This window comes from Octodon degus, unplaced genomic scaffold, assembly GCF_000260255.1.
Source record: "Octodon degus isolate 3935 unplaced genomic scaffold, OctDeg1.0 scaffold00021, whole genome shotgun sequence".
Lineage (NCBI taxonomy): Eukaryota > Metazoa > Chordata > Mammalia > Rodentia > Octodontidae > Octodon > Octodon degus.
In genome coordinates this window covers 15,208,897-15,232,151 of record NW_004524597.1, presented here as the reverse complement: position 1 = coordinate 15,232,151, position 23,255 = coordinate 15,208,897, and the positions used below count along the sequence as shown (strand labels likewise).

At 47.6% G+C, this 23,255-nt stretch overlaps 1 protein-coding gene across 4 annotated transcripts in view; it reads right to left on the bottom strand.

Moving 5' to 3' along the window:
• Nucleotides 1-11,104: 11,104 nt before the first annotated feature.
• Nucleotides 11,105-23,255, bottom strand: part of Tmem211 (transmembrane protein 211) — a 12,465-nt gene continuing 314 nt past the window's right edge. Inside the window, exons 1-4 of one of the 4 annotated variants that reach the window (XM_023711679.1) lie at nt 17,586-17,681; nt 17,178-17,259; nt 16,675-16,813; nt 11,105-12,299 (exon numbers count right to left, since the gene is read on the bottom strand). In XM_023711679.1, the coding sequence (XP_023567447.1) occupies nt 12,037-12,299; nt 16,675-16,813; nt 17,178-17,259; nt 17,586-17,599 (498 nt within the window). In that variant the 5' untranslated portion in view covers nt 17,600-17,681 and the 3' untranslated portion in view covers nt 11,105-12,036. Of the gene's footprint in view, nt 12,300-16,674; nt 16,814-17,177; nt 17,260-17,585; nt 17,799-23,255 lie in introns of those variants that run through there. The other 3 variants (XM_004628167.2, XM_023711680.1, XM_023711681.1) reach the window with 3 other exon arrangements.

The following is a 23,255-nucleotide window of genomic DNA, read 5'->3' as shown; positions in this document are numbered from 1 at the left end:
AACCGGGGATTGAACTCAGACCCTTGTGCTTGCCAAAGAAGTGCTTATTCCACTGAGCCATCTCCCCGGCCCCATAGACACCAATATTTTCACCTTAGCTGTTTACTTGCTTCCAAAACCTAACAGACGACATCAAAAGTAAAAGCCCTTGTGAACTATAAACAGAAACAAAAATCTAGCACAGAAATCTTTGCCTCAACCGTCACACCTAAGACAGTCCACACATCACAACTGTACGTTCCACACACGAATATCATTTATACTGATCACACATGTTTTGTTTTCCTGTCTTTTCTTAGAGGGTACAGTTGTCACCATTTTGTGCTCCTCTTGGTGTAGTAGGTCTTTGTGATGCTGTACCTGTCTATTCACCTGTTAGCGCACTAGTGCGCTGCACAGATTTTTGCATAGTTCCTGGGCAGAAATGTTTTGGTTTTCTTGTGCTATAAATGATTTAGGAGCTCCAGTCCCAATCCTCAAAGAAAATTTCTCAGTGATACTTTATGCTTGTTATTTTCTTTGTAGACTATCAAACTATCCCACACAGGATCAAGTAAAACACAACCATTGGTCAGTGCTTTGTGTTTCAAGTGATATCAGTTGCTGTATAACTCATCAAAAACATCTACTCCACCTTTGGTTTCGTTGTAGAAAGTTTGCATCACAGGCTTCCATTTTGTCCAGGCTTCCCTGTCAGGATGCCCGTCATGGTGAAATGTTGACATCAGCAGTACCAGTTTGTTTTTCTTTGAAGCATACAAGGTCAGCGAGGTATCTTTCTAACATCTAAAGATTGTACTGTACAATTTTCTGTTTTGAAATTACAGTGTTTCTTTTGGAATTTCTGTTTTGCTCCTGTGTACAGTGCCTGCACTGGTCAACTTGTGTCTGTTACCAAATGTAACATCAACTGGAAATCAGTAAATTGTGGTCAGATGTCACATTCCAATTAGTTTGGGAGATGGGAGCAACAAGTCTGTTCACAACATCAGTTTGTTACTGTATGAATAGGGACCGATAGTTGAGTTCCAGGTTAAATGTCTAAATTTAAAGCCCAGTGAGTCTTCATATCTATAAGGGCACAAACTTTTATGCCATTTTGATGCATAGCTTTTCCATAAGTGTTTTACATTCCTGTGCTTACCATTATAAATCCCTGCTAAGTACAGCAGACTTCAAGTTAAGCTAATGAGGTATCATAATGCAATTTTTTAATGTGGCTACTGGTGCACACAGAACATTTTACTTGCATTTTGTAGATTTCAGAGCACCTTGTAGCATTTTATCTGTGACAGTCTCCAGCATTGAATGGCAGTGCTGGCCTTCCATGTAAGATGTTTCACCTCTGCCAAGACCCTCACTGCATCTATGGACCTTGTTCGAATGCTAGATTGTTCTATTTGGTTGGTGGCTATTTTGCAACATTGCAACTACTTCACCGTGTACTCACATTTCTGTTTTCGTCTTCTGAATCAAGGAGGACTGCATTCCATGTGTCTGTGTCAGTTGGTTCTTTCTCCATTTCACTGTCACAGGAGCATTTGCACACATGGCCAGTATCAAAGTCATCACCGTCGCCACCCACCCCACTCGTCTGTTATGAAAGCATGTATTTACCATAAAGGATCCTCTTCATTCATGCGTGAGTAATCTGATGGTTTACTTTTGACCTCCAAAACTTGCAAATCTGGTTCTTCATGTGCCATTGTACTGAATTGGGCGATGTATTTTTTTTTGTTTTGGCTTGTTTTTGAGGCAAAGTCTCACCATGTAGTGCAGGCTGGCCTCAAACTCACAGTAATCTTACCTTGGCCTCTTGTGTGATGGGATTACAGGCATGTGCCACCATGCCTGCCTGAATTGGTCTACTTCTACCCTAAAAGTGAAAAGAAAAAAATTTTTAATAAATCCTGGAGTGTTGTGAGCCTATTGAAGCCTCTGTGATGCTCAAGTAAACATACAAAGTACTGAAGTATAATGTAGGTAAAAATCCCATATTGTTGCTTTTGCATGAATGCACACACCAAGTCGGTAAACATAGCTTTCTTCCTGTGTCCCTGAGAGAAAGACACTAAAACACACAACCGGCTACTGTTACACTAAAATACAAATTCACAGTGAAAAAATAAGAGAGGGGCCACTGGACCCAGCATTGGGATTTAACCCAGGGGCTTGCATGTTAAGTGCGTGCTCTACCACTGAGCTTCACATCAACCCTTCTTAAAATTTTGAGACTGGAGCTCACCAGGCTGCCCAGCTGGACTACTAATGATGTATCCTAAGTGGCCATGCTGGCCTCTGAAAGCACACACATGGTCTGAACACCAGAAATGTGGAAAGGCGAGTGCTGGCTCGCAAGGCATGGTGCCCTGACTCGGTGAGCAGCGCTGTTCCTGCGCATGTGCACCTGTGGCCACATCTTCCCATCCTGCTCCCCTCTCCTCTCCCTCCTGACCTTTTTCTTCTCCCTTCCCTTCTTCATGGACCCCTCCTCCTGCTGCTCTCTCTCCCACTCCCACTTTTTGTCCTGTAGCAGAAGGTGTGGGGGTCGTGGCTGTGCCCACATTTCCTGCTCCAGTTGTGCTCTCTCTGGAGACCAAGACTGCAGTGCCAGGGCCTCTTGCCTTCCTCCCCTTCCACCTTGAAACCATAATCCCATTTTCTTTGCACCTAGAATGTTCCCTGTGGCTGGGGAGGAGGTTAGGGGCCCTGGGGAAGTACTCCTTGTGCAGACAGTTTGGGGCCTAATCTTCCTGCCATGCTGTGCCAGCTTGCTTCCTCTTCCTTCCAACGCCCTCTCCTCCCCAGTCCTGAGGGCCTGGTAGATCCAGAGGGAGAGAGGAGAGGTTGCCTTAGGGAAGGTAGGAAGGAGTAGCATCAGTTCCTGTTCTTAGCCAGGAACTCTTAGGTTTAGTACAGTTTATATCCATGGCCCAGTTTTTATGGTGCCAGGTTTTATGACAGCCCAAGGTCAGGCCCCAGCCATCTCTGCATTTTTTCACCCTATTTTTGCACTCCCCATGGTACTATATCCTTAACAGATTTTTAAAAATCATTTCACTGTTAGCTGGGTTTGGTGGCACATGCCTGTAATTCCAGCAGTTGGGAGGCTGAGGCACGAGGAGCACTGTAAATTCAAAACCAACCTGTGCTGCATAAGCAAATTCAAGGCCAGCCTGAGCCTGCACTAGAGAACCTGTTTCAAAACCACAGATGATATAAAAATCATTTTCTAGCCTCAAACATAGAAAGTCAGTCATCTGCATAAAAATTTTAAAAATAAATATGAATGCTTTATTAAAATTATTTTTCTTAATGAAAGATCAAACCCAGAAACCTACTCCTTGCTTTGCTAATATGTCAGCTTTCTGTTCCTGTAACAAATACCTGAGATAATTTGCTTATAGAAAGAAAAGGTTTCTTTGTTTGACACCCACAAGAGAAAGGAGGGAAGGTGTATTTTGGCTCACAGTTTGTAGAGGTTTCAGTTCATAGTCAGCTGGCTCCAAGGCAGAGGTTCTAGGCAGAGGGACAGGCTGGGGAAAGCCACTTGGGACAGCAGCGGGAAAGCAGCAGAGTAAACAAAGGATGGGAAGGAGATAGCCCCAGTGACCCACCTCCTCCAGCCAGGTGCACGCCCAGCGTCCCATTCGTCAGGAGGGGCGATCACTAGGGCCACCTCCCAAAAGCCCTACCTATGAGCATGCAAAGCTTTGTGAGGCATCTAGATGTAAACTGTAAGATCTGGGCAGGAAGTTTTAGAGCTTCCAGTCTGTCATTAGGGTGGACCCGCACAGGAGAGTGGTTCATCGTGGAGGAACTAGTAATGGAGAAAGGCGCTCACCTCAGGGCTGGGAAGAGAAAGAGAAGAGGAAGGGACTGGGGTCCCACTCCCCCCCCCCAAGGGTGCACCCCAATGACCTGAACTCTTCCCTCAGGCCCCACCCACTCAGGTTTTCATGACCACAGCTGGACATAATAGTGCTCACCTATAATCCCAGCACCCCGGGAGGCTGAGGCAGGAGGATTACAAATTCCAAATCTAGAGTGAGTAATTTAGTAATCTAACAAGAACCTATCTCAAAATATTTTTAAAACACTTTTTATGGCCAGCCAGATAGCTCAGCGGATTAAAGTGCTTTCTTAGGCATTCACAGGGGCCAGAGATTTGATCCCTGGCATGCTGTGCTGGCCCCACCCCTGGGGCACGCTGAGAGGGCTATTGAGACTGGGTGTGGTGGCCTGCACCTGTGCTAGGAAGGCTGAAACAGGAGAATCACTACGAGTCCAGTCTGTGTAGTGAGAACCTGCAGACCCTGGACTAGTTACATCACACACACACACACACACACACACACACACACACACACACGTTTTTAACAGGAGTGGGTGTAGCACCCAAAAGCTCTGGGTTCAATCTCCAGTACAATGCCAAAAATAGTTTCCACCACTTCCCACAGAGCCCTGATGGAGACCAAGACCTTAACACAGGCCTTTTGGGGACACTTAAGCTTCAAACTGGAGCAGTCAAAAAATACAGTAAGGACCTGAGAGGATTGAAGTCACTAGCACCAAATGAGCCTTCCTTATGCAAGCACTTAAAGGAGAGTTGAAACGCGAATGATTTTTCTCACTTGTCCATCTCTGTCTGCATTCTGGACAGCAGTGATTTAGGATCCCACATCTGGTACTTACGGCTGTGTGACCTTGGACAAGTGCCCTCGCCTGTCTGAGCCTTAGCGTTCTCCTCTGTGAACTGGGACACTACAGATTCGCAGGCCTCCCTCTTTCCTGGGAATGCTTTGCCCCAAGCATCACTAGAAATGGTTCCTCAGCTGTGGACTGGCTTCCTTTGTTCCACATCAACTCCCTCAGGCGAGCCTTTGCAGGGCAGGAGGATGTGGCTGCAGGGTGGGATCTCTGAGCCCCTGGACTACGTGATGGAGATCCTGAACCTGCACAACAGACTTGCTTGGCATCAGCGATGTCCACCCTGACTGTTCAGTTCACATCGGACTCTGCTGAGTCAGAGGGCAGCAGGTCTCTCCTTTTGGCTTTAAAGCCACTTAGCACACCCAGAATGTATAGAGACTACAGGAACACAGGTTGGCCCTGCAGGAGGGTCCACTTGCCTACTCCTGCTAAGGCATTCCGGACAGAGCACAAATGACTGGAGTGGCCACCAGCTCCCGGGATTTTCCATCTCATCAGGGTGAGGCCCAAGGTGACTCTGAGCTCTTCTTGACTTTGCTTTTTCCAGGTCTGTGAGCCCAATTTGCAGCCTCTGTAGGTCCAAAGCTCCTTGCAAATAATGAGCATCTCTTGTTTTGATGGAGAGAAAACTCCAGAAAGACTCCTCAATCTATTGCCAAATCAAGCCTCTGAAAGGGCCAGAGAACCTCTCCCTGTGGTATTGCTGAATCCACTTAGAGGGAAGATTAAGGACACAGTGTGGTGAGGTTGGTCAGAGTGAGAAGGTGCATCCCAGGTGTGAGCAGCTGAGCTGTGGTCTGGGTCTGGGCTCCTCCCTGGTGGCACTTGCTTGCTGCTCTTTATACCTGACATTCAGGGTCTTCCTGTGAGAGGCTGATTTGCACTGAAGAGCTTCTTGTGCCACTGGGAATGCCTCATGGGTCTCCAGGCCACTGAACTATGTGGCAGCTGCCCAGGTTTTTTCTTACTTTATACAAAAGCCCTCAAAAACCAGGTATCATGACACACACCTGTAATTCCTTTACTCTGGGAGGCTGAGGCAGGAGGATTGCAAGTTTGAGCCCAGTCTGGGCAACTTAGAGAAAAAAAATGTAAAAAATCAAAATTCAGGCTTTGGGTTCAATCCCCAGTACAGCAAAGGCAGATAAGCACAGTCCAAGTATGGTAATTTCTCTGTGATCTTTGTGCTATGATAGAATTGCTCCTGGGGGCCATGTACAGGTGTTTTGGGGGTACACATCTGAGGCCAGAAGAGTTATATCAATATAATCTGGGAGGGTGAGGATGGAGGGAGCAACTTCCAGCGTTGCCGCCACCTGACAGATACGGTTCCAGTCAGAGCTCTGCTACCAAGCAGCTGTGTGGCCTTGGGAAGTGACTTGACTTCTCGGAAGCTCAATTTCCACCTCTGAGAAAAGGACTGTAACAAAGCATTGCTTAAAGAGAGCTGACCCTCTGAGAAAGCTGGCATCTGTAATCCCAGCACTCCGGGAGGCTGAGGCACAAGGATGGTAAACTGGAGCCCAGCCTGAGCAATTTAGTGCCTCAGCAACACATCTGTCTCAGCACATAAATAAATGGGCTGGGAATGAAGCTTGGCGTGAAGGCTGCGGGTATAATCCCCAGTAGCTCTAAGACACAGTCAACACATGTGTTTCGCGCTCGCCACCTTTCCCGTGCTAGTACAGCATCCTCCCTACTATCACTTTCTGAGTGAGATAGCGGACATCTTCCTCCCTACCATGGGCTCATGACCCAGTGCTGGACAATCAGACTCCTTCCCTGGGATTTCTCTATGCCAAAGCAGGAAGGAAAGAAGTTCACTTTTTCCTCCAGGCAGCCAAGCTCAGGGGATGCGTGCCTAGGGCTACCTGTGACTTCTACGTGAGCATGGTGGGCATGGGCCCAGATGTTCAGGTGAATCCTCCACCTCCCTCTGCCTCCTGCTTCTGTGATCCCCCATGCCGGCTCTCCCAGGTCCCATGTCCCTCTCAGAGCCAACCACTGTGACAGTTTGATTGGCAGAGGGGATCATCTGTCAATCCTAAAACCCAGGGTAGCTAGAGATTATCCGAGGATCATTTCCCAGGGGAAGATGAAGGCACTGCTTCTGGAAACAGTAGTGGGTCATGATAGACAGCATCCTCCCAACATCCAGCACAGTCTGTAGAGGATGGAGGCCCCAAACAAGGACAGAGTGGGTGGCAAGAGAGGCTGAACAGAGACATCAGACAGACGGTAGAGGGAAAGACTCGTCCTCACCTCTCCCACCCTCTGCCCCAACAGAGCACACAGCCTTGTACAGAATAAGCACTCACTAACTATCCAACAGGGAAAAGAAAAATGCTGAAATTCTCCAAGACGGGAGAATCATAAGAAGGCAAGGAAGAGAGGACAAGCGTACATACACCCATGACAAATTTTAGTGTTTGGGTGAACCGTGTACTCACAACCGCCCTGGAAGTTTCCACAAGTACATTTCCTTCTCAGCACAGTCCCCTGAGACAGAAATTATAACAGTGGCTAGCACTTATTGAACTCTTTGAGCAGACATGGCACACAGTGCTCTATCTATAAAGACTAAAGGTAATTCTCATAACAACTGTATGAGGTAGGCATTATTTCTGTCTCCATTTTATAGAAGAATAAATGGAAACAGAGGTGAACTTTGCCTGAGTCCAGACAGCAAGGAAACAGCAAAGCTGGAATTTGAACTTGAGTATGTGGTGATTTCATATAACTATAGAGTGGGTTCTTTTATTATTTTTTTTAAAGGAGGACATTTTTATTGGGGAATAAGAATAGCTTCTTAGAAATAGTATGGGTCCCAAAGGGGTTGCCAGTGACACCACTTCACTAAAAAAGTTTTATAGACCAAAGTCATGAGGGGTGGGTCCAACATGGGTCAGATTATAATCAACCAATAAGATTATGAGTATAGCCGCCTGACTAATATTGATCCAATAGTAACAGGGGCATGTGGATGACATCATCAACCTTGGCCAATAATCTATAGTCTTAGTCTTGTCTTTACGGCTAGTCTTACTAGTCAGAATTTAGTCCTTTTAGCCTTAGTCTTAGCCTTAGTGAGTGGGCGAGAATGGACCACCCCTAATGAGATAATGGTTTATTTTATATTTTAAAAAATCTCAAAAAGTGATACCAATAAACTCAGGCTTCCATTTATCCCTTCAGGAATTAGGTCAATCTGACTGTTGTGACTGTAACCTTCTTCAAATATGCTCTTATTGTGTCCATTGACGCCCTCGAAGGCCCCAGCCCTGTCTGACTACTTATGACAGCTCTGCTTGATTTACCTGTCTACAATATTCCCGTCACTGAAGAGGGACCCCTAACTGCAATCAGGGGAGAAGGGGCATAGTTTTCATCTAGCTGCCTTGAGCGAGAAGGCTCAGCGTAGGGGAGGCCACAGTTGGGTGCCTTCTCCAGAGAGTTAGTGTAATGGCCCTTGGCAAGAAGTCATGTTGCACTTTGGCAGTTAGAATTGTGTTCCACCTGCATGATCACTTGGAGTTTGGCTGCCCCTAGACAAGGATAAACAAATTTTCCAAGAAAGTAAAGCAGATGTGACCAAATCATGAGTAAATAAAGTGGAAAGGCAGACTGGGGAAGAAGCCACATCAGACACTGTTTTTAAAGGGTTGGGGGGCCTGGGAGAGATAGCTCAGTGGAATAAGTGCTTCCCTGGCAAGCCCAAGGTCCTGAGTTTGATCCCTGTTACCACAAAAAAAAAAAAAAAAAAAAAAAATCCAAAGCTTAAAAAAATAAATAAATAAATAAATAAATTTTTAAAAATAAAGGGTTGGACAGTGTTTGGGAGGCTGAAAAACAGGAAGGATCACTACAAGTCCAATCTGTGTAGTGACACCCTGTAGACCCTGTACTAAGTACATAAAAATAAATAAATAAAAGTAAAGCGTTGGAATAGCAATTATAACTAGCTGTCCCTTAGAACTGTCAGTAGAGGTAAGTGTTTGTACCCCCTTTTAAACCTAGATTTTATTATTATGTTATTGGTATTAATTTTTGATACTAGGAATTGAACTCAGGACCATGTGCTTACCAGGCAGGCACTGTGCCTCTGAGCTATATCCCTGGCCCACTGTGGCATTATTTTTATTTATCTTTTGATTATACTTTGCTGAGTATTTAAGATCATGTTAAAGCAAGACCTGCATTTGTCAAAATTAACCTCTGGCTGTCTAACAGGGTCAGGTAAGTCTCCACAGGCATCACTTTTTGGAACCACGCACTGCGCCTCTCAGCTCCTCTGTGACTGTCAGCTGCCAGGGTGACAGTCAGAATTTAGTCCATCACAATCTTGCTTGACTATGTCGCTTTCTATGAAAGAGACTTTTCCCCCTGTGGTGACCCTCTTGTGGCACACTGTACATTTGTTGATTTCTGTCCTCTGAGGTCCAACAATATCCCTGCTCAGGAGGTTGAATGTTTTACCAAAGTTGTAGGATTTGTAGAAAAAATTTCCTCATGCCCTGGGCCCTCACTGATCTTAGAGGGCCTGGGCCAAAATATTGCTGCCCTCTCAGTCTAATTACCTTTCTAGTTCCGGTCTCCAAACTTCAGATGTTGAACACCAAGGAGAGAAAACTAGTTGCATCAATATTGTAAAGGGAGGGCCAGCCAAATAGCCCAGAGGATTAAAATGCCTGCAAGCAGGGGCAGAGGCCAGGGGTTTGATCCCCAGGTCTGCCATGCTGGCCCTGCCCCCAGGGCACACTGAGAGGTCAATTGAGACTGGGCATGGTGGCACACGCCTGTAATCCTAGCTCTTGGGAGGCTGTAAACAGGCAGATCACAACGAGTGGGTTCTAGTGGTGAGACCCTGAACACCCTCTAGGCCCTTTCCTAAAATACAAAAAAAAAAAAAAAAAAAAAGTACTGTAGAGGGAGCAGCAAGCTTAAAACTATTATAATCTAGTCTTCATATCAAGCACTTTGAAATACAAAGTACAGCCAGAATAATTTTATTTCTCACCAATTATAGTTGTTTTAGAAGTTAAATCCATCTGATCATTCAGCTGCACATTACTTTTATTTATTTATGCTGTTTGGTTTACTGAGTACTAATATCTCATTTTAAAAGTAAAAGTCAACAGGCACAGGGGCCGGGGATTCAATCCCTGGGCCTGCCTTGCTGACCCCTCCCCCAGGACACTCAGAGATGGCAGCTGAGACTGGGCGTGGTGGGGCACGCCTGTAATCCCAGCTCTTAGGAGGCTGTAAACAGGCAGATCACTATGAGACTGATCTAGTAGTGAGACCCTGAACACCTGTAGACCTTCCCTAAAAATACAAAAAAAAAAAAAAATAAATAAAAAGAAGAAGTTGAATCCCTACAGAATTTTTATCTGTTTTTTATTTTTTATTTTTGACATTAGGTCTCTGTATGCAGTTCAGGCTAGCCTTGAACTCACTATGTAACCCAGGTTGGCCCCAAACTCAGAGATCCTCCTGCCTCAGCCTCCTGAGTATTACGATTACAAGCATGCACCACCATGCATGAATGTTACCAGACAACAATTACAGTTTTATAGAAACAATTTGAGAACCAGAGCCACACATAATATTCCAACATGACAATCGTCTTTGAAACACATTGCAGTATAAAATAGCCTTTTTAGTCGATCATCTCTATCTAGCACACAAAGAAGCTCTCACCTAATTTGTTATCCTTTAATAGGATATCATTGAGCAAGCTTGTGATATGGTCTGGTCCTTCCATGGCCTGAGCATCTCTAAGTATAGCGATATGTATATAACATACACATCACCAGGCTTTAAAAAAGATTATCACATGACTGGTGACCTCGTGCTGGCTTTGTATGTGCCTCTTAATGCAAATAGCTGGAGTAGAAGACAAAATCAGACATCTGAGTCTGAAAGGAAAGGTTATCACCCTGAAAATCCTACTTTTACATCTTAGAAGACATGAGCACATTTAGTATACCATGAGATTAGCAATAATGAGTGTCACAGCGACTATACAGAAACTTTTGTCTCTTAGTTTTGTACTAAGAGCATCTTTTAATGTTTATTGGGGTGTGTCTCCCATAAGTCTATGGAAATTATTGGGGTCCCATTAATGAACAAAGACTGAAATAAGTATTTCCAGGCAGCTACTCCTTTCTCCTTTATTTGCCAAAAGGTATCCAGTCCAGGAGTTTCCCCAACTCTAGGAGCCTCCATTTAATTATCTTAACAAATTTTTTCAAGTGACATAAGAGAACAAGAGCATAACAATTAACTTATTATTCTTGACCAATGAAAGACTCTCAAGTTATTGTATATGCATTGCATTTGTAAAACCATTCCTTTTTCTTTTTTCTTTTCTTTTCTTTTTTTTTTTTTTGAGAAAGGATCTTTCTCTATAGTTCAGGCTGGCCTTAAACAAGCTGTGTAGCCCAATTTAGCTTCAGACTCATGGAACTCCTCCTGCCTCAGTCTCCCAAGTGCTGAGATTAAAGGTGGGCACCAGCACACCCAGCTGTAACACCATTCTTGACATCATTTTGACCAGCTGGCAATTTGGATGGAAGCATGTCCTTAACTATAATGACTCTTATCTATAAGCCAATTGAAATCGTAGGCATAAATATTTTAAAAATCCAAAAAGGCAAAAAGAAGAAAAAGTGAAAAAATTGTTAATCTCAAACAAAACAGCTGTAGATTTTGCAACCAGTCACAAATTGAACAGATAGACAGGCACACATAAGACAATTGGTAATAGACCAGAGTACACTCAGATGTATTTGGACAAGGTGAATTGCAATAACCTTTTTATAGTTTTTAGGCTTATAACTATAAATACACTAGTCTGAACTTGTTATAGCTCAATGAGCAGAGATGTCATGTAATAATAATCAGAAGGAATAAAGCCTGTTACACCTGCAAAAGCAAAGATAGTTTTTAAGACAGTCCCTAGGCCAATGGTTTATCTAATTAGAATAATTAGCCAGCAGTGCAGGCTTTTCATTATTGTTTTGATAGTTGCAGGTGTTTGATAGCCGCAGCTGATAGCTAAAACTGTTGTTTTGACAGCCACATGTAACTGTTCCCTCCAAAGGGACAGACTGTTAGAGATAATTTTAACTATTTCCAAGGGAGGTGTGCTCAAGCCAGGTTTGGGTGTAGAAAGAGGCAAGGTGAAACTCTTTGGCACTAAGCACATATTCCAAGCAGTGGGGGAAGAAGGGCTTCCATGGCTCCGATCTTTCCTGATGCATCTACCTACAACAGTTTCTTCAGAACGGGCTCTTTTAGTTCTTTCTTCCTGGGAGGTTTTTATTTGATGGTTTCCGGCATGAGGATGATTCTCTCGGTGTCACTGGAGAAGAATATGGCTCTCCCCTGGACCTTGGTCATGCGGGGCCACCCAATGAGAGACAGGAGGCCAGCCAGGATGGTATGGAGGATGGCAGTCACATAGCCCCAGCCAAGCTGGCACTGACCTCTGTGGTACACGGAGGAGCTCTTGCAGGCTTCTTTGGCAAATGGGGAGGCCAGGCTAACTGGGAAAACCAGAAGGCCGACAGTAGTGATGATGGCTGGGGACAAAGAGAGAAGTCAGTGTGTAGCCAAGGGGCGCCGGGCTGATCTCATCCCAGGACTCAGCCACGCTGCTGGCCACTCTCCTGCACATTCATTCATGTAGCAGCCACATCCTTATCAGCTTGTTTTCTTTTTTATTTTCTTTTTTTTGTATTTTAGGGGAGGGTCTACAGAGTGTTCAGGGTCTCACTACTAGATCAGACTCATAGTGATCCGCTTGTTTACAGCCTCCCAAGAGCTGGGATTACAGGTACTCATCACCATGCCCAGTCTCAGTTGCCATCTCAGTGTGCCCTGGGGGCAGACCCGGCACAGCAGGCCTGGGGATCAAACCCCTGTCCCCTGTGCCTGCATGCAGGCACTTTAATCCGCCGAGCTATTTGGCTGGCCCCTAACTTGTTATTTTCATTGCTCTACCAACTATCCACTGACCCATCTATCGCTCTATCCATCTGCACACTTAAGCCGTCTCCTCCCACCCACGCATCCATCCCTGTCCCCCATCAACCATACCGCAGTCTATCCACTTTCTCTATGCATCCATGCACCCAACCATCTGTCCATCCAGTATTATAGCCATCATTCAATGAATTTACTCACCCTCACACTCATGCGCTCACCAGCTCACCTATGCACCCATGCATTCACTCATCAGAACTGTTAGATAGCCAGGCACGGTGGCACATGCCTATAGTCCCAGCACTCCAGGGACTAAGGCAGATGGATCACTGTAAGTTTGAGGTCAGCCTGGGCACCACAGTAAGTTTTAAAACAAAATAAAATAGTATAGTGAGTTCAAGGCCAGCCTCAACTACATAGTGAAATCCTGTCTAAAAAAAAAAAAAAAACCAACAACTTCTACAAACTGTTAGACGAAGAAGGATCACCATAAGCTTGAGACCAGCCTGGGCTCCACAGTGAGTTAAAAAAAAAAATAGTTTGTTCAAGTCTAGCCTAAACTACATAGTAGGACCCTGTCTCAAAAAAACCAAAACAACAACAAAAAACTGTTAGAGGCAGCCAGGTATGGTGGCACACATCTGTAATCCCAGAGCTCTGGGAGGCTGAACCAGGAGGATTGCAAGTTTAAGCCCGGCCTGCGTAATTGAGTAACTAGGAGTGGCCCTCTCTCAAAACAAAAAAGTTTTTAGGCCTAGAGGTGCAGCTCAGTGGGTGTAGAAACCTTGGGTTCAAACTCCAGTATTAAGAAGAAGAAAACATTGATAAGAGGTACATGTCTGGTCACTAGAGAAATGGAAATCCAAATGACAATGGAGCATCCTCATCTACCGGATGGGTGGCTGCTGCCAGCAACAGCAACAAACCGCTGGCGAGGATGGGAAGAGATCGGAGCACTGGTGCAGTTAGTTGTTATATAAAATGGTACCTCTGCTGTAGAAAGTTCCTCAAAAGATAAACCAAAGAATTTATCCCCAAGGAATTAAGACCAGGCTCACCCATGACCAACCAGCATGTACTACAGTAGCTAAAATATGGAAGCAACCCAGAAGTCCATCAACAGATGACTAGAGAAGAAAAATACAGTGCAGACATTCAATGGGATAGTTTTATTATTTTCAAATTGGCCGAAGTGTCTATATTTATCATATGTAGCATGTTGTTTTGGGATCTGTAGACAGCTTTGGGAACATAAGGAAATTCTGACCCATGTCGGAACCTGGCTGAACCTTGAAGACGTTATGCTCACTGACATAGGCTGGTGGCCAGAGCACACAAATGTTATTTGACTCCACTCACTGGAAGTAGAATTGTCAGATCCACCGTGACAGCAGAAATGGTGGTTGCCAGGGGCGAAGGGGAGAGAGGGATTGGGAGTCGCTGTGTCCAGTCTACAGAGGTTCAGGGTTACAAGTGAAACGAGTTCTGTAGATAGTGATGATGGTCACATGCATTTAAGGGTACCATCCAGGGGTGTCCTACATGAATACATTGGACACCCCTGGATGGTACCCTTAAAATTGTTCAGGCAAATTTATTTACATGTAATTTATCATGTTAAAGATTTGTTAAAATATTCCCATGTTGTCATTCACAGAAACTCTGTGTGTGTGTATGTGTGTGTGTGTGTGGCCAGCTCAGCCCACCAGGGGGCAGGGCTGGCTGGCATGTGGTGCTGGGGGATTGAACTGCGGTCTCTGTGCTTTGCTTAGCTTGTTCTAAGTAGGTGCTTTAGACCACTGAGCCATCTCACCAGCCAAGCTACATTTTTTACTTTGCAACAGGGTTTCAGTTAAGTCACTAAGTTGCCCACTCTTCAGACGTTTAATCTTCCTGCCCCAGCCTCCCAGAGAGTTGAGACTAAAGGCGAACACCCCCATACCAGGCAAAACAAAGTACAGGTATGGCAGATACACAAAAAATGACAAGCCAAAAGCACAAGAAGCACTGGGAGTGTATCTCAGTGGCAGAGCGTTCCTCGGTTCAACTTCCAAGCCTGAAAAATAAAACTCCACCAGTTGAGGGTGCTGTGCTGGCCACCAGTGATACTAAAGAAAAGCCTCCACCCCTGCCTCTGGGCACTCCCACTGCAGAGCCCCGGTCACACAGGCCACCTGCCGCCACCTCCATGCCAGGCACTCTGCCCTCCACCTCTGCCCCTGAAGGTCCCAGTGCTGCAGTGTTTTCTGCTAGAGCTGCCTGGAGTGGTGCCCCCTCCAAGAAATGTGCCTCAATGCCTGGCACATGGGGTCCTGTAGTCACCCCTGTAAGCGCAAATATCCAGTGCGCTGTCCTGTGGCTGAATGTGGTCCCAGGGGCCCAGGCACTGACACCTGATCCCCAGAACGAGGTCCTGAGAGAGCCGGAGGACACTGGGTAGACAAGGTCCTAAGGCCAGGGCCCTACAGCGAACCCTGGCGGCTTTGTAAGAGGAGCAAGAGATGGGCAGATACAGTTTGCACGCACTCGCTTGTCCCTCGCCGTGTGTTGCCCTGCACTGGCCTGAGGCTCTGCGCGCCCAAGGCTTCACCAGAGGGATGTGGGGGCCTGTGCGCATGATCCCAGAATTCTTCGGAGGCCAAGGCAGGAGGCTTACAAGTTCAAGCTGTCAACTAGGCAATTGCTGAGGAATTCAGCAACTTAGGGCAACCCTGTCTCAAAATTAAAAAGAAAAAATTCTATATATGAGATGTCTGGGAATATAACTCAGCAGGAAGGCTGGGTTCAATTGCCAGGACCACAGAACAAAACACCAGACACTTCTCCTACCCAGAGCCACGAGTTAAACAGACCTCTCTTCTTCCTATCCAGCCTCAGCTGTTTCACTATAGTAAGGCAAAGCAGACTAAGATGTATTGTAACAAAGGGATGCCGCACTGGCCCCTGCCCCGATGCTGGGAGCCAGCCCAGGACAAGGACTGCATCTTCATCCAGCGATTGAACAAATATCTGGGGGCATCTGTGTAGCGCTGAGCTGGGTGCTGCAGCTATGGCACAGACATCCATGTCCCTGCCACCACCCACCACCGGCCCCCAGCTGGCCTGGTGTGTGGGGAAAGGTGAGGGGATGGAGGAGGAGCCAAGGTGCTCTCTCGGGGAGTGAATGGGTGCCTGTGAGGCAAGGAGGGCAGGTGAAGGAGGGAAGCTCGGACAGACAACCCTCTTTTCCCCCGGCGGACAGCCCTCATGGAGGCAGAGCCTTTCAGCGGAGGGGAGTGGGCATAGGGATCTGCAGGAAGGAACTGCCGCTGAGATAGCCAGCTGGTGTAGCCAGGGTGGGCCAGCCTGGAAAAGGTCTGAGAGAGGCTGCTGAGGATGGGGCTGAGTCAGGGCGCCTCAGAGGCCAGGGTAAGGAGTGTGGATTTCACTCTGCTGTAGAACCCCTCAGGGTGGGGAAGCTGGTTGGCCCAGCGATCTGATTTCATTTCCGCAGGACCTGTTTGTCCGGTGGGAGGCACACAGATGCCGGGGGAGGGGGGACACAACTCAGAGAGGGTTAGAGGTGAGCGGTGGTGCAGAATTCATGGCATGGGGTTACAGTCCTGGCTTGGGCTGGTGCCTGCTGAGGCCCTTGGTAAATTAGAGAAGGGCGGCCCTCCTCAGCAGGGGCAGCCTTGCGCGAAGGGGTTTGCTGTCAGCATTCTTGTGGCTCTTGGCCGGGTGTGCTTGTGCAGTGTACAACTGACCCGACTGTGTAGGATGGTCTGGTAAAGACGGCACAAAGGTGGATGGACCAGCAACTGAGGGGTACAGACAAGTAGTGCAGATGCCATGTCCCTTCCCCCAACTTCTGGATACTCTGCGGTCCTAGGTTTATCTCTGAGATGTGATGAGGGGGCCCCGACTCTGTTCACACCTTCATTCATCTGTTCATCCACTCATCCACTCAGCGGATGTGTCCAGAGCACTTACCCGCTGCCGCCTGCATCCCCGGCGCTAGGCCGCTGCCCCTCCTTGGACACAGCCCTCTGGGGCCGAAGGCCCAGGACAGGAGGAGGACTGCGCTGGAGGCCAACAGGAGCCAGCCTCCCAGGAGCATGGAAGCGGAGACCTGCTGGGGACAGGAGGAGGGGAGGTGGGGGGAGTGTTCCTGCCTGTGCCCACTGCCCGGCGGAGTTCGGTAGCACCCCCAGTTGCAGTCGTTTGCCTCCAGACATACAGCTAATTAAACGCTAGAGCCAAAATAAAGATCCAGATGTCTGGGTACTGTGCGCACCTTCACTAGATAACCGCTAAGTGTCCCCAGCACCAGGAGAACAGCTGGTGGTGCGGTGACATCACCTTTGTGATGGGCTTTGAAAAGCTGTCTAATCCTCCTCAGAGGTGCTGGACTACACCCCACTGTTGATCCCCCCTATTGTTAGTTTTGCATTGTAAGGCCGTTTTAACACCTTAGCTTTCATTTTCAAACCTACACGCGCTTTCAGGTGGTCAGGGAGGGAATCATAGATTTGCACGTCGATTACAGGGATTTTCCAGCAGGTGGCAGTGTGGTGTCTGGAAGAAGAGATGCTTTCTCTGAATTCCTACAAAGTTACTACAAGGTTTGCCTGCTGCCTTGTGGAATCACTGGCTGATAGTTAAAATACACATAGTCAGGCCCCACCCACATCTGCAGAGCCAGGAGTCTGGGTGGAGCTTGAACTTGGCATTTGCAAAGTTCTGCAGGTGTTTCCAAAGCCATGTGCTTGGGTCTAAGGAGACTAAGGGCTCGTCCATAGGCACCGGGGCACCGAAGAGCAGGAAAGGACCCCCAAGTCCCACCCTAGGGAGCCGGCATCTCTGTCCCTGAGGGCCAGTGGCCTGAAGGGCACAGCTCTCACCCTCCAGGTAGCATCAGGCATATCCTCCAGGGACCAGAAGGTCGTGCAGCTCTGGTTCCAACTGTCACCTGGAGGCCAGGAGCAGTAGGTGAGGACACCGAAGGAAAAGGTGGACGTCTGGAGCCAGGCAGGGGAGATGAGGCTGAGGGCCAAGAGGCCAGTCAAGGAGAGCCCCAGGGCTGCCCACACGCCGCCCACCATGAGTGCCAGGACCTGGGGGCCAAGGGCAAGATTAGTGGTGGAGAAGGTGGAACAAGATGCCCCCAGCCAGGGCCAGCCCCCATCTGCCTGGCAATGCCAGGAAGGAGCCAACAGCTACAGCAAGGCGGGGGTCTCACATATTCTGGAAGAAGAACTTCCAAGCCCAAGAAACTGTTCACACTCTTGGATGCCTCCTCCTCTTCCTCCTCCTCCTCCTCCTCCTCCTCCTCCTCCTCCTCCTCCTCCTCCTCCTCCTCCTCCTCCTCCTCCTCCTTCTCCTCCTGCACAGCACAGCATCATCAGGGGTCTGTGCAAGACCCCTCGTATTTCATTCATTCATTCACCATTCATTCATTCTCTGCCCAGAAGCCCTCCTCTTTGCAAAAAAGCCTGCTTCTACCCCCCGCCACACACACACATGCTGGTTTCCAGCAGCCACCCTGCCCACTAGCTAACTTCTCCTAGTCAGTAACCATTATTATTTTTTGATGTATAACATTGGTTTTTATTTCTGAAGCCCTGGTGATTGAACCCTGGACCTTTGCCAATTCTTTCTTTCTTTCTTTCTTTCTTTCTTTCTTTCTTTCTTTCTTTCTTTCTTCTTTTTTTTGAGGTAGAGTCACTCTCAAACCTGTGATCCTCCTGTCTCAACCTTCCGAGTAACTGAGATTACAGGCATGCACCACTGTAATTGATGTGCAATGTGTTTGGGGTACTCTTGCAAAACTGGTTTACTGTACATACATGCATTTTTCACTGATATGAATGGCATTGTTTTGTGTATTGCACCCTGCTTCCTAGTGTGGGTACTAGGCATCACGCTTTTAGGATTGGTTCATGTTGCTGTAGGTACACCTGTTCTATCTGTCTTTGTTGGGGTTCCCTACAGGCAGACCCCAAAGGCCCCACCTCCCAATATCATCATGTGGGCATTAGAATTTCACAGTATGAATTTGTAGTCCACAGCAAGAGCCTACTGAGAATGTGTATATGTGATTGGGTTATCCTTGTCCTTGTTTTATTTCAATTTTTTTGCATTGACCTAATCTATAATAGAACAGCCAAGGTTGGGTAATTTATTCAGGATAGAAGTGTGTCTGCTTGTGGTTCTGGAGGTACAAAGTCCAAAAGCACAGAACTAGGCCCTGCTCAGCACCTGGCAAGGGCCTCGCCTGACACAGGGATCACCTGGTGAGACTGAGCAAGCATGCCAGCTCGGGTCCCTCTTCCTCTTCCTGTAAGGCCACTCATGCATCATGGGGGACCCACACTCATGACTTCATCTACCCTCATAATATTCCAAAATCTCACCTCCCAAAACCATCGGTATAAGCTATGTTTCCATCCCATGGGGGTTGGGGAGATAGTTCAGTGGAATAAGTGCTTGCCTGGCAAGTGCAGGGTCCTGAATTCAATCCCTAAAAAAAAAAAAAAAAAAATGGAGGCTGGGGATTTGGCTCAGCGGTAGAATGCTTGCCTAGTAAGCTGGAAGCCCTGGGTTTGGTCCTGGGTACCAAAAACAAAAAATAAACCTCCCCTAAAAAACAATTCAACCAAAAAAATACAGTAAAATCAAAAAAGATCAAAAACAAACAAGGCAACAACCCACCCATGAACTACTGAGAAACACTTTCAAACCACACTGGGATGCTGGTGGCTTAAAGCTGAGTCCTTTTCAAGTGATAACAGAAAAAAAAAAAAAAAAGTGATAACAGAGGTGTCTGGATGACTCAGCTGAGGCCTGAAGCTTGGCTAATAGCCCGCTCTGTCCCTGATGGCCAGAAGGAAAGCCAGCAGAGCAAGCATTCTCACGGGCACTCAGCCTCGGAAGCAGTGAGCTGCCAACCAAGCCCAGGGCACCAACATGGCTTCCCAGAGCTGCTGCTGGCGACCTCGGGCCTCACTCTGGCCATGGAAACACAGGCAGCACTTTCAGGGTGGCAGGTATTCTGGGCTTGGAGGATGACAGGCCACTCTGCCATTTCCCAGCTGTGGGACCTGGGACAAGTTAAGTGACTGCGCTGGGCCTCAGTTTCTCCATGTGTACAAGAAGATCACAAATCCCAGGGTTCAGATGGATTGGGCTCAACCACCAAGCTAGGGAATGTGGTAGAAAGCAATAGAGGGGCCTCAACCTCCCCTTCCCTGGTATGTGAGTCTGGGGACACATCAGGTCTCTGGACACTAGGGGTGGAGGTTGTTGTGACATCATGGAAGGGGTAAAATTTGTGGATGTTGCAAGTGGAGGGGCAGAGATAAGCCCAGGCAGGGCCCCTGCTGCTGGAAGTTTTTACTCAGAACTAGAGATGCCTGGCTGCTTGCCAACAAGTGAGATCTGGTGTATTGGCAAGGGAGGACGCCCCCAGCACACACACCCTAAAATCAGCTTCTCCCATGAGTTGGCAGGATCCCAGGGGTGTAATTCCAGCCAGGAAGCTGGGGGGAGCTGGGTCCCCTGAGACCGGTGATTTCACCTCTCTGGCTGCACCAGTGGCTTTCTGGGTGTTTCTGACCTTGAAAAGAATTCTGTTCTCCAGATAATGCTCAATGTCACCTGGGAAAAGCACACCGACCGACCAAGTGCCCAGAAACCTAAATGAGGCATTATAACCCGAAACCACATCCGGCCAGACTCCAGCTAGCTGGAGTCCATCCAGGAAAGCTTGAAATGGATTGAACACTTTGCTCCTTGGGCTCGGCACTCAGCTTTTTCTTCTTTTGTTCTTTATTTTTTTGGCTTCAGTGCTGGGGTCTAAAATCAGGGCCTTTGCACTGACCTACATTCCTAGCCCTTTATTCATTTTTTAAAAATTTTGACACAGGGCCTCCTTAAGTAGTCACTAAGTTATCCCAGGATGGACTCAAACTTGTGATCCTCCTGCCTCAGTCTCAGAGCGGGCTGGGGTTCCAGGCATGTGCCACCATGGCTGGACCATGCTTGTCCTTCAATAGCAGCTAATATTTCTTAGACAGGCACCCAGCTCCCTTCTAAAGCCTGCACTGGCTCATTGCATGTAAACCTCGTGGTCACCTGGTGAAATATGTGTTGTTCTCATCAGTCCCATTGTATAGGTGACAAAATGGAGGCTCAAAAAGTGACCAAGGAGCTGGGACTTCAACGTAGGGTCTCAGGCTCCTGAATGTCAGTTGTAAGTCCCAAGGGATTTAAGGGTTAAAGTCCACGTACCCCTGGGGCTTCCCAGGGCTGCCCAGAGTTAGGGCATGGCATGGTCAGGTCTCCCAAAACTCTGACCAGGGAATGAATGGAGGCAGAGGAGACAAGTCAGCCCCAGAAGAAGCTCAGGAGACCTGGGGGTGGGGAGGCTGGAGGTGGCTGCTAGGACTTGCTATGGCAAGCTAAGTCCCCACGCCTGGTTTCCATGTCCTCATTTATAAAATTTATCATGCATTCATTCAACTTTTACATGCCCAGCCCAAAGTCATCCCCTACCCTCTGCCCCCAGAGTCTAGTGGTAAATACAACACACTCCCTTTTTTTTTTTGAGGAGTTTAGAGTTCTGTGAGAAAGACAGGCAAGCAAAATATAACAATATGGTCCATCTACCCACCTATCTGTCTATCCATCCATTTGTCCACTCACTCACTCATCAGTCCGTCCATCCATCCATGAATTCATCCATCCATCCAACAAGTATTTAGTAAGTATCTACTATGTCCCATGAACTAATCTAGGTGCCGAGGATTCAACAGTGAGGAAAACAGACCTCCTGCCCTACTGGGGATGAGAGACAGCAGGGACTGAGTGTGTAATACCTAAGCTGGACATAAGTGCCTTAATGAGAAGAGAGGCATTGAACACAGGTGCCAAGTGCCCACAGATGGTCGTGGAAAGCCCTCTGAAGAAGGAGAAGCAGAGTCATGTGTACATACGGGGCAGGAAAATTCCAGGAAGACATTGGAGCAGGAGCAAAGGCCCTGTGGTGAGTGTGTGCATGGCACAAAAGGGTTCATGTGCCAGAGAGAAATGAGGACTGCAAGCATGGTGGGCTTGCTGGCAATGACAGGCATCAACTTTTAATTCAGAGTGGAGGGGGAGTCCGAGGACAGTCTCGGGTGGGGTGCAGCGTGACCCCTGTGTTTTTAATGCCTCTCTGGCTTCTAGGTGCTAATCAGAGGGAAGAGAAGGTGGGCGAGGGGGCCGCAAGAAGTGAGTGCCAGGCAGGAGGGTCTTGGGAAGCAGGCAGGCAGAGAAGGAGGGCGAAGAGGCTTGGACTCTGCATCTACTTTGAAGGCAAAATGTCTGACTGGATTTGCGAGTGGAGCAGCTGGGGATGAAGGGAAGGGAGGAGGCAAAGGTGTGTCCATGGCTTGTGAGCTGGGTGCCCGGGGAGGAGGAGCTGGGACTGGGTGAGACCTGGAGCTCACAGGAAGGAAGAGCAGGTGTCCAGGAGAGGACATGGTGTGAGTGACTGTCAGCTCCTGGATGAACAGATGCGTGCAGGTCCAGCTCTAACCCAGCAATGAGGGAGGTGGACACGCAGGAAGGGCCTCAGCCTGGTGTGCCCGTTGGTCCAAGCTGAGTTCTGACGATGGCTAGCTGAGCCCCAGGGAAGCCTTTCGCCTGCATCCCTTATCTCACTCTCCCAGCCCCTCAGCTAGGCAAGTCCTTGGTTCCATTCCAAGCAGGTTGGCTGCATCATCTGAGGAAAATTATGCAACAACTCTGAGACTCAATTTCTCTGTTTGCAAAAAAATATACAAAAAAAGTCACGGGCCAGTGAGATAGCTCAGCAGATTAAGCACCTGCTTAGGCAAGTGCAGGGGCCAGGGTTCAATACCCGGCACCACATGCTGCACTGACCCCACCCCCAGGCACACTGAGCCGGCCACCAAGTGCAGGCATGATGACACACGCCTATAATTCCAGTAATGGGGAGGCTGAAAACAGGAGGATCACTATGAGTCCGAGCTGCATAGTGAGACCCTATACCAAATACATTATAAAAATAAAGAAATACGGGGCTGGCACGATATCTCAGTAATCTAAAGTGCCTGCTGAGGCAAGCTTAGGCAGGCACAGGGGACTGCAGTTCATCCTCAGCACCACATGCCATGCCAGCCCTGCCCTCAGAGTGGCTGAATGGGCCAAATAAATAAATAAATAAAATTAAAAATCATGCCCTGGATCAGTGAGACTTAACCTTTTGGAGGTGATGGATTCCTTTGAAAATATGATTATAAATAATGGCTATAGCTGAGAATAGTGGCACACGGGCTGTAATCCCAGCACTCTGGTAAGTGGAGGCAGGTGACTGCTAATTCAAGATCAATCTGTTTAATTTAGTGACTCAGAGAGACCCTGTCTCAAAAGTTTAAAAAAAGAACTGAGGATGTAGCTCAGTGCAAAGGTCCTGAGTTCAGTCCCGAGCAGAAAAGAGGGAGGGGGAGAGGGGAGAGAGACAGAGAGAGAGAGAGAGAGAGAGAGAGAGAGAGAGAGAGAGAGAGAGA